The sequence below is a fragment of the Porites lutea genome, chromosome 4 (assembly GCF_958299795.1).
Source record: "Porites lutea chromosome 4, jaPorLute2.1, whole genome shotgun sequence".
NCBI lineage: Eukaryota > Metazoa > Cnidaria > Anthozoa > Scleractinia > Poritidae > Porites > Porites lutea.
The window spans coordinates 24,271,724-24,283,812 of NC_133204.1; the positions used below are offsets into that span (position 1 = coordinate 24,271,724).

The following is a 12,089-nucleotide window of genomic DNA, read 5'->3' on the forward strand; positions in this document are numbered from 1 at the left end:
CACAGACAAGGGACTTAAACCAGATCCTGACAAGATCAGAGCAATGCAAGAGATGCCCAAGCCCAAGACGAGGCCGGGGTCCAAAGATTAATCTGGTTTGTCAACCACTTGAGTAAATTTCTTTCCCACCTGAGCGATGCATGCGAACCTCTCTGGAAACTTGAGGAGGGGTGTGGCCAACAAGAACTTTTGCGTCTGAGCATTTAAATCATTCGCGGGTAATTTCCGATCCCCGATGTCCTTCTCCGTGTTATTCAGCTGATGTCTCATATAAATTCTATCTCTGTATGCTCCCCATTTGAGCCATTCAATCGCCATCATGATAGAACTTTTGGGTTTAAACTCATTTTCCTCTAGGTGGCTTGTATAGCTCCCCGTGGGCATGTGGCCCAGAGATACAAGGCATTGGCATCATAGCCGAATTTTTTTTTACACAGCTTAGCACCCTGGCCTCTCTCCGCTTCTCTACTCTTTGTTTTGCCAGCTTCATGATAATGGTGAAAGATAATAGGGGGCCCGACTGTGTTGTTGTCTTTAATGAGATGATACAAGTCGCTATTGGCTTGATCGAAGAGACTAAAGCAGGTTTGAGGTGTTAGTCTTTCAGTTAAGCCGTGATGTTATTGGCTACGAAGACTCGTAATCAGTAATTGGTGCGTTTCGATCCGTCTATTGTCACAGTTAAACAGTTAAACAGTTAAATCAAAAACAACACGAAATCAACACAAACATGGTTGAATGTATGGCAAAAGTGAAAGAAAAATCATCCCTAGACTGGAAGACCACGGGCAAAGAAAGTCTCGATAAAATGTTACAATTTATTTTATGCTGAAGTGCGTACCAAAGATGGATGAGAGTACGAACGTGAGAGTTTGAAAAAACTAACTGGTAGCCCTCGACTAGCATTTGAAAGAACATGACAGCAAGTGACTACAAGCACTCCACTGTTAGAGACCTTTAGTTTTGCCAGTCAAAGTTGGTGCTACAGGGACGGTCAAACAACTTCGCCATCAAGGCAAAGAGAAGCGACCGAACGCGGCGAATGCACTGACGGGCAAAGAAGAAGAAATGCTTTGGTTTACAAACCATGTGGTGGTTATTAACGCAGTATTTTGGATTGAAGGGACCTCAAGAACACCATTCAATGGACGTTGACCACTTTGCTCATAGCGTAAACGACTGTGGCGCAAAGTATGTCACATTTAAAGAACATCCCATGAAGACAAGGCACTGGGGGCTGAACACTGGTGGTCCATGGTGACCTGTTGAATTGTTCAAGTAGAACCTAGGTAGACGTTCACAAGAGCTGTGACACCCCAAGGGTCTTCACCTTGCCAAAACAAAAATCCCAAAACAACGTTTAGAACAAAAAGCATACAGTCGACTCTCTCTTAACGGACACCTCTGTAAAGCGGACACTTAGAGTTGGTCCCTGCCTTTCTTTACTTCCTCTATTTGAATCTCTATAAGATGGACACCTCTCTAAGACGGACACTTAGTGCCGGGTCCCAAAGGTGTCCGTCTTAGAGAGAGCTGACTGTATATGATTTGTATTCAAAACATTATAATGCGATTCTTCAAAAAAAAAAAGATAAAATCTTATGCATTACTAACCAACCCCGAATTAAAGTAACCATTAACACACCGCCCGGCTGTTAGTCAATCATCTCAGTTTATTTCAAGTTTAATAACTGTAGTTCCTATGATCTTTTTCCAGGTGGACAAAAGCGTTAATCTAGCTAGTGAGTTCACTATGTTGTCAGCACCAAGGATTAAGAAGAGTATGGTAAGCGTGACAAGCTCTGAAGAACTTTCGCCATCGGGATCGTCATTTACCGGAATAAGTTTTACCTCTTCAACGGCAACGCGCGGTGATTTAGAGACTGAAGAATCAGATCAAACTTGTGCTATGATTGACGAGAAACTTATTACATCGAGCTGCCTATCGCCACAAACTTTAGTATCAGATAGAGAAAGTAACAATCAACTTGCAAACATTCGGGAAAACGCAAGGAAGGACATGTTGACTAACCACATGGCGGCAATGCAAGGGAGATTATCAAAAAAATCTAAGCCGGTTGAAGAATCTTCTTTGAATTTCAAACCAAATTCTGAACATCGCAGCGACTTCGGAATCCCTGGGGGAATCATAGACATTTGTAGAAGTGACAAACACTTTTCTATTCAAAACCTTTACCTAAAATTGCAACAAAAAATAGAGTCTGAAGATCTGTTGAAAAGAAGATTAGAAAACGTCGAAAATGCCCTTAGGGTAGCCGAAAATAAAGCAGATTACTGGTTTAACCAGTACGTGAAAAAGGGCGTAAAAATCAAAGAATTGTTAACAAGGGTTCAAAAAATGAACTCTTTGAACACTGAATTACTTTACCAGATGGACTGCAAGTCAAAAACTAAAAACGAAAAGGACAATGATGTGGAGAAAATAACAAACAGCAAGACCGAGACAGGGACACTACTCCAAAAAGTGAGCATGAAACTTCCCCAAGCGTATAATGAAGCAGTTCAATGCAGGGTGATATCAAGACAAAACTTTTCCGAGGAAGATATACGCTCTAGCAAAATCAACGTGTATGCTGATAAAACGTTCAAAGAAGACTCTTCGCGGTTTTTTGGATATCCTTTCGGATGTCAAAATTTTCATACCAACGAAAATTCATCAGAAAATCAGAAATGTATGGGAAGTGTAACCAACAACTTTTACACACCAGGTAAAGGAAACAAAGCAAAAACAGAAAAAGCTGTATCCCTTCAGCGCGAAAAAAAGATCTTGTTTTGTATGCCCAATAATTCGGAATCTCAAGAACGCGGTCTCAAAAACCCACTTCTCCAAACTTACGACGGCCAAGATAATTCACAGTTCCCGCTTTTTTCTACCACGGAACAAACGCACAAAAAAGCACCAAGAGCATCAACCATATTAGTGAATACCCCATTAAAAACAAGCAGTTATATCTTAAGAAATAAAAAGACTAACGATAAAACGGGTATCACTAGCTGGCTTGATGATGTCGTTAGATGTTCAAATGCAGAACTGTTTACCAACAATGGAACCACAGTAGACCATGGCTCGCCAGAACGGCCTGTTCAATTCTTACTCAGGAGTATTTTCTCATACAATAAAAATAGAATGTCAAAAAATGAAACAATGGAACTTTCACAAAGCCGTCGTTCAGGCTTTAAGAACAGACTTGTCTACTTATCAAGGGTGGATAGGAAAGGAAATAGAACGAAAATGTTTGCTTCATCAGATCTATCTAGGGTCACATCTAACAGCAAAGAGTATTTTTCTGACGTTTTCCTTACTACCTTTGATTTCATTGACTTATCATTTGTGAATAGCTTGGCTTCTCCAGAGCCATTTTTTGACCTTTATGTTCCTGGGCTAATCTCTGAAGGCTCTCCCCTAAAGAAACTTCTTCAAAGTGCATATTCAGCTGTTGGGAAATGTAATTCATCTTACACCAAGGCCGAGGTACATCTTGGTAAAAAAGATCCAAAGACCGTTGCCAAAGAACGAAGTTCTTTTGTCTCTCTGAACCCACTTAAGCAATCAGCAGCAGAAAGAAAAGAGCACATTTCCTTTGGTACACTTCTACCTAAAAACGATTGTACTAGAGAAACCAGCTATTCTACAGCTAAAGCATTGTCCGTGAGAAAAATTTCCAATGAATCTTTAGGAAGCCTAACAGGTGATTCAGTTCCCAAAAACAAATCCGAGGTAATGTCATTTTTAGACAAGTTCACTAAAGGAGCTAACACAGACCAGAGTAAGCCAAGAAAGGAATTTGCAAGTCGAATATTAGAGTTATCTAAAACGCAGCAACCAAAAGGACGAGGAATGGAGAGGAAATATGATTGTCCACTTTCTTCTGGGCTTGCTGAAAAGTTCTATATTCACAAATCTTTCATGCAGGAAAATGTTCGCAATACCAGGTTAGTTTGTAGACTTGTCGCGAGGGAAAGTGAAAAAGATATCTCCAAACGATTGGTTAAAAGGAAACCAAATCAAGTTGACGTTGAGAAAAAAAGAGATAAAGCCATTAACAAAAATTTTGGACAAACTACCACGCAGTCACAAAACAAGAATTCAAGTGAGTTTTTGTCGTCGACCAACAGTCACATGAAGCTAAAGAGAAAATGCAAAGAAAGATCAAATTTAACCAGACTCCAGACTTTGCTATGCTCGAAAGTACATCGTCCACAAGCAGGAAAGTCTCCATCTCCAATGCTTCAAAATCAGCAAGAAAAAGGTGAAATAAATACCTTAACCCAAATGTGGAGAGCAGGCAATAGAGATCACAACAAAGTCCAAAAACAATTTTGATTTCGTTTGGAAAGCAGGATACCCGAAGGTAAGCAATATAGATTGATATTTTGCAATAAGGGGTTTTTTCGTTAAGGGGGGTTTTCATACTATACAATGTAGTACAATGATGAATCTAGATCTAACCAGAGCTAAAAGCGAAGTTTTCGTTTATGTATTGTAAATTTGTGACTCTGGTCAATGAACCATAATATGGATGTCTACAATCAAGTTAAACACAGGCTACAGGCTCCCACACTAGCTAGAAAGTGTGACATTTCAAACTGGTTTCCCCGTGGTGAGGACGGACGGACGGGCGAAGGGTCACGTGATTACCAAAATTTCTCGGATGGATTACAAATGCAGTGGTATTTGTGATGCAATGCACTAATGCAAGATTTTATTTTAACAATCAGTTGATGAACGTTCTGGAATCGTTTGCCTTTTTGGTGAATGCATGTTGGTCATGCAATTTCAGGACCACCCCACTCGGGCATTTGATGCAAGGCTATCTCGGTATAGGAAGGAATTTGACAAAAAAACGAGTTCCACCCAGTGGGACGTTAATCTATCGGCAAAAAAGTTAATGGCATTTATCGCTGCGGCTGTGCACGGGTCGTCAATCGCGTCTTATTACCTTCAGTTGCGATTATTAAAAGTTTGGGATTTAGTGAATCCTTATGGAGTCAACGCCAAACTACTTGCAAACTGTTTATGATTCGTACAACGATCTTCAACTTCTTTGCATCTGGTCTTTTTGGTCTTTGCCGCTCTGTACACAACTGCTACCAACACGTGTAATTGTACCACCTTTTTTAACTTGCCTGGGGATGGACGCTTTATAGTGAGGCAGAAATGTGTAGATTTGGGGCCGAAATTGGTCACCTTTTTCATTCCACCAGGAATGACAGAATGGTGGGCTCAGTTGGGAGAGCGCCGGTCTGCTGAGCGGGAGGTCACGGGTTCGAACCCCGGCCGGACCAACACTCAGGGTCTTTCTCTTTCTCTGAGAAGAAAGTGCTGCCTTTGTAATCACATCTGCAAACGGTTAGACTCTCTAGTCTTCTCGGATAAGGAGGAAAAACCGTAGGTCCCGTCTCACAGCACTTACACTTATCTGGTTCTTGTGGGACGTAAAAGAACCCACACCACTGTTCAAAAAGAGTAGGGGACGTAGACCCCGGTGTTGTTGTCAGCCTTCATTTACATCATGGGTTGAGTGGGTACAGTAAGCTCATAAATGGATTAAGAGTGACTGCCAGTAGCGCTTTTGTAAGCTGACCTCCGAGCTTACTGTTCACACGCTAAAAATGTATTGCAAGAGGGCCAATTGTTGTCCTCTCATCCACGACTTTTCCTTCTTCATTCATTCATTCATCTGTCGGCATCGCAAATTTTTCCATGGCCTCATGACTGCACTTGTATGAGCGACGCTACGCGTTTTAATATACAGCTATTTCGATAAGGGTTGTCGGAAAAAGTGCACGCGACAATCCCGAAGGTATTGTGGGTGGTTTTGAGTTCACTGTTCTTCAAAGAAATTTGAGAGAATGGCAGGAGGGAGGCTATGGACGTATGTTTCCAAGTGCTTAAGGAAAGTAACTAAAGTAGGTTCGACAGCTACAGTGTCCGGAACAGTGAATTGATCGTACCTCATATTACCTTTCGGGATTGTCGCGTGCACATTTTTTCCGACAACCTTCCTCGAAATAGCTGTATATCAGTCAACTCACAATGTAATAGTTTGAAATAAAATGAATTTGAACTTTAACTTTCCTGTTAAACCGGTTTTTGGAGTGATTACTAAACTAGAAGCCATTTTGACACAAAGTAGATATCATCTAACCGAAAATATATGAAATTCAGCATGTTTAGGCCAGAATTACTATGAAATTTTTTTATTCTGCAGTCGAACCTCCATGTGAGATAACCTCTCGTAAGCGACCTCCTCCCATAAGCGACCGCCAATCCAAAACACCAAAAAGTTCCCCGTCAAAGCCTTACAGTTTGAACCTCTAGTAAACGACCACCTCCTGTAAGCGACCGCGACCACTTTTTGGGCCTGCAGTTAATGATTTTCCATTGTTTTTTAAAACCTCTTGTAAGCGATCACTTAACGCATTCCCTGATTTCTATTTTCGCTATATTTTCACTTTATTAGGTAGAATATTCGGAGTGACAACATAGAACTACACATAACTTAACATTTTGGGTGGTCGCTTACGGGAGGTTCGACTTGATGTTGTTCCAGGTATTCATGTCGTATAAAGTCAACTGTGTTACAGAATGGCGGTTTTGATAAGAAAACCAGAACTAAAAAGCGGGATAAAAGGGAATTTGCAAGCAGTTCATTTTAATTAGATTTTAAAAACATGCGATATTACGTTTCACATTCTGAGATTGATGTTGAGGGCCAAACATAAGGAAAAATAAACAAACAAAAAAGAGATTTTTTACTTTTTACCCGTTTTACCTAGAGTCGATATAACCTTCAGAATGCCTTGCGGTATTCAAAGCTGTAACAGCTCCACCATTTCGTTTTATCGAAGTGTATAGCTATTAAACAGTCTGTGAATGTAAAAGTCGTATGAAATAAGTAGCCTTCCTCTGTATAAACTGCAAGTACTTGAAATCAAGAACAAGTACAACGAGAATCGTGGCAATTAGTTATGTTTCAAAGTCAATTTTAGGGAAACGTTTGAATTAGAAACCGTAAGTAAACGTCATATTATTCATTCCCCCTATAACGACTTGCCAACAGAGAATTTGACTAACTATAAACGACTGTTTAACTGTGACAATAGACGGATCGAAACGCATCAATAACATTACGAGTCTTCATAGCCAATAACATCACAGCTTAACTGACAGACGACCAAAAACATCGAGACTTAAAAGCTCTTTGCAGGAATTGATCACATGACCAACTTTCGGTAAACACGAAAACAGTTTACTTTTGAAAAATTTTGTTAGCACAAACTGAAAGAGGATATTAAAATTAGGTGACCTGAGAATTACCAGCTGTATATCTCAGAAGTAGCGATTGCAACAGCCGCCGAAAGTTAGAAGCATTTGTATGAGAAAAACAACTTTTGCCACCCAGTCACCCGTCTAAGAGGAGGCCAAGAAGAATGCGCTAGAAACCTGGAACAGCTTTCTAAAAGTAACCCATGTGTTCATTGCTTTGCCCGTTGACCAAAGAGTAGATTATGTCAACCGTTGAGCGATGCGATAGAAAAAGTACGTAGTTCTTTACCATCAACGAAAAAGCAGGTATAAGTAGTTGTATCAGCCCTCGAAAGTCTGATATACTGTAAATACTTTCTGATGCCATTGTGGTTTTAATAACTGCCCTTGTATTAAGGTTTTATATGACGGATAGGAAAATCAAAATAAATTAGAAAAGGCTGCCAAATCAACAGATCTAAAGTGAAGCTCAGAAAACCATGTTTTAAACAGTAAAAAAACAAACAAAGAGTATTTACACAAGGGATTAACAAGAAAACAACATTTGAAAGTGGGACACTTGAGAAATCCTTGTCGAACAATCGTAGTCTGGTAGCTTGAGTACCGGGCGTTTCTTGGGGAAAGGGCGAAAAGAGAAACGCAATGGAGAGACAGCGAAAGACGTATATGCTTTGCACGCTTTTTCCAACTTCGATCATCAACAAGCGATATACCTATAACAATGTATTCATGTTTTGATTTCCATCTCTAGGTTACTAAAAGATCCAAGTCATCAAAGATAGACATAACTTCTGGAGCACGCATGATGCATGCGGACCGAAACAATGTAGTGACGAAAATCAAGCTCGTCTTGTCAATCACCCTCATATTAAGTCCTTAGTAGCTGGAGTTGGCGTGACCGTAGAACCACCAGTTAAAAGAATATTTCTATAGCATGATATTGTATTCAGAGCCAATTTCCCCCCCCCCCCCCAACCCCCTCAATGAACAAACATTCCAACTTTAATCGGGTTTACTTGCGCTAGAAAAGTTAGAAATTATACCTTAAACCCTCATTTTTACTACACTAACCATGACCATAAATGCTCGAATTAGCACCCCTTCTTACATCCTCTTGAGACTAGAAGTATTAATAGCGTCGCCTTTAAAAATTAGCCCTGAATGTACGGTATACGTTCAAAAGAGACAGGTGTCTTCCAGAAACTTAAAAGAAAACAGGACCAACTGGAAGAAACCATTCATTTGATTAGTGCTTCTTCTCTGAGATACGTTCTAATGAACTGTTACAGTTTTCATGTACTGGAAACAAGGACAATGTGATTTAAAAACAAAAATGGTCGCTTATCTCGACTCGGAAAATAAACTAAGCACCCCGGACGCTAAATCGAGCATTTATGGTACTTTTTACATAACTACGTCTTTCTGTAATTGATTGTAATTAAATCCTTTCTGCATTTCTGCCGAGTCTGAGTAGAGAGTAAACTTTGCATGCGCGAGCAAAATTTATAGAACAGTTCCCCCCTCTAACTCGAACTGTTTTTCGTTTCCCTTCAGAGGTCGAGTTACCGGGGTCTACTGTAGATTTAGCCAGGGCGAAAAGGAAAGCTTCCGTTGATATACTTAAATAGCTTAAAGCCATGACAAAGAAAAATTCAAATCCCTACTTAACATTTGGAGCCTTTCATTTACCTTTTGAGGAAGGGTTTCAGTCGGTTTAGAAAAAATATCCCGCAAACACATCTGAAATGAAGAGACTTTCCCATCGAGCTCAAAGTCCTCTGTTGTACTGAACCTGAATTTGGACTCAGTGTCGGGTGGGGGGCAATAGAATCTTAAAGGTTTTGGACCATTGAAGTTTTCAATTCATTGCCATATTATATTAATGTTTTTGAATAGAAAACAAAAAACAGGCTATTATATTGTTCAAACGAAGGACTGAACAGTTGATTAAAAAGTTAATTTTAGGAGGTAAAACTACAGTTATTCGAAGCAACATTTACAACGTAATCTAACAGTCAATGATGGCTAGTTAACAGTATAAAAGTTAAAATTTGTTTAGAAGTTTTTCATTTGTGTGCTTTTTCATCAAGTTTGTGTGGTTGCACACGCTGATAACGCAATTCACGCAATCACAATTTTGAAAAAAAAAATTTGATCCCAAAACTGAACATTTTTGCTTTATTTGCTTGTTTCTTCAACGATCAAAACTTATGCTTTTTAACCAAAAATTGCCGCCCCAATTTTTTCCATTCTTATTATGCCTTTTCTTGAAAATACAGGCGAAAAAAAAATTCACAGATTTTCGCAAAGCAAAAAAATATGCAGGCTCTCCGTTATCAAGCCTTTACATACAACCTGGCTCGTTAGCTTGTATACGTAACCATCTCAACAGCAGCGAAGCGAAGCGACATATCGCGAAAGGATGAGAGAAAGCTAGCATTGCATCAGTGGCCAACGGGAAAATGCAACTCCCTCCAGAGGATCCCTTCGAGGATAATATACCTATCACAATAGTTGTAATACAGTTTTGTCGCCTTTCTGGCCTACTTCTGTTTTTGTACTGTGCACATTTATTGAAGATCTCAAGTTGCGTTTTAAGCAATTAACTGTATGATATGCATTGCATAGACAGCATACACAGCAAGCAGTTATGTTTTGTCTTGTTCATAAGGTTCTATGTAGGGCAGTTGTAAGATTACAATTTTGCTTTGAAATATATATGTTTCATTGATTTGTGACAAGTGCCCTCTGCTTAGGATTACGAAAATAAAACAAAGAGAAAATGGCGTAATTTAGTACCCTTTATCTATTTTTTCTGGCAATTCCAAAAATTAGTACTCGCGAAATCCGGCTCCCAAACCACCGCGTGAGGGGCGGCACAAGGTCGGAAAAATGGACCCCTGGATATTTCGTCCAGAGTTTTTACATTTTTGAGAAAATTACGAAAAACTGTCGACAGTAGTATAGGGCGCACCGAATTAACCCCCTTTTTGCGCAGGAATCTCATTAGCGTGCGCAGGAATACATTAACTAGGTGACGTCATAGGCTATTGTCTTGATCTCATGAATAACATGCCCAGGAATCTCATTAAGATAAGGTCGTGTGCTTTTTTAAGTTGGTCTAGGTTTTCTAGTTACTTTAAGGTCGATAAACGTCTTCGTTTTCTATTGGTTAGTTAGAAAATAAGAAAAGTTTTCATTGGTTAATTCATAGTACCTGAGGAGTAGAGTCAAACTTGTCTCTGACTTAAAATCACTGAGACGTAACGTAATTATGCAAGTCCTATTTCCTGCTGCTGCGATTGTCCTGGTTCCGGTTCACTGATTTTTGACAGGCAAATCGTGCATATTAATGAGGGCAAAGGCCAACTAGCTCTTTTTTACACTGCAAACAATGTTTTACTCACCCCTCTCCTTTTCATTTTTTTACTTTCCTCCTCCCCCACAATTTTATTATTTTCGTTCCTCAATTTTTTTATTCCCTCCTCCAAAGTTTCACAATTTTTATTATTTTCCCTCGTCAATCTTAATTTCCCTCCTTCTCCACAATTTTATTATTTTCCCTCCTCCACCTCCTCATTTTGATTGTTTTGATAGGGTCGATGTAGGGTCGATGTAGGGTCGATGTGGGGTCGATGTAGGGTCGATGTAGGGTCGATGTGGGGTCGATGTAGGGTCGATGTAGGATCGATGTGGGGTCGATGTGGGGTCGATGTGGGGTCGATGTAGGGTCGATGTGGAGTCGATGTGAGGTCGATGTAGGGTCGATGTAGGGTCGATGTGGGGCCGATGTGGGGTCGATGTGGGGTCAGCGATTTGAAAGAAATCTATTAAAATAGTCAAAGAAAGCAAGCTATCTTTTTTACCACGTTTCCCTCCTCCTCTTCCTCCTCCTCCTCCTCCTCCTCCTCCTCATTGTTATTGTTTTCTCTCCTCCTCCTCCTCCTCCTCCTCCTCCTCCTCACTTTTATTGTTTTCTCTCCTCCTTCTCCTCCTCCTCCACCTCCTCATTTTTATTGTTTTCCCTCGAAAAGGCCAAAAGGCCAAAATCAGACCATCACATTTGAGTTTGGCCTTATAGGCCTGATTTTGGCCTTTTGGCCAAAAACAATAGAAATGAGGAGGAGGTGGAGGAGGAGGAGGAGGGAAAACCATAAAAATGAGGAGGAGGAGGGAAAACAAAAATGAGGAGGAAGAGGAGGAGGAGGAGGGAAAACAATAAAAATTAGGAGGAGGAGGAGGAGGAAGAAGAGGGGAACGTGGTAAAAAAAAAGATAGCTTGCTTTCTTTGACTATTTTAATAGATTTCTTTCAAATCGCTGACCCCATATCGACCCCACATCGACCCCACATCGACCCCACATCGACCCTACATCGACCCTACATCGACCCTACATCGACCCTTCATCGACCCCACATCGACCCTACATCGTCCCTATCAAAACATTCAAAATGAGGAGGAAAAGAAAAAACAATCAAAATGAGGAGGTGGAGGTGGAGGAGGGAAAATAATAAAATTGTGGAGAAGGAGGGAAATTAAGATTGACGAGGGAAAATAATAAAAGTTGTGAAATTTTGGAGGAGGGAATAAAAAATTGAGGAACGAAAATAATAAAATTGTGGGGGAGGAGGAAAGTAAAAAAAATGACAAGAAGGGGGGGTGAGTAAAACATTGTTTGCAGTGTAAAAAAGAGCTAGTTGGCCTTTGTCCTCATTAATATGCACGATTTGCCTGTCAAAAATCAGTGAACCGGAACCAGGACAATCGCAGCAGCAGGAAATAGGACTTGCATAATTA

The 12,089-nt window shown here is 40.2% G+C and overlaps 1 protein-coding gene across 1 annotated transcript in view; it reads left to right on the top strand.

Moving 5' to 3' along the window:
- The window catches only part of LOC140934428 (uncharacterized), a gene marked incomplete at its 3' end in the record, with an annotated part of 57,442 nt that extends 53,529 nt beyond the window's left edge, over positions 1-3,913 (top strand). The window contains exon 8 of the mRNA XM_073384055.1: positions 1,649-3,913. Within this exon, the coding sequence (XP_073240156.1) occupies positions 1,649-3,913 (2,265 nt within the window). The remainder of the gene's footprint in view (positions 1-1,648) is intronic.
- Between the last annotated feature and the right edge of the window lie 8,176 nt (positions 3,914-12,089).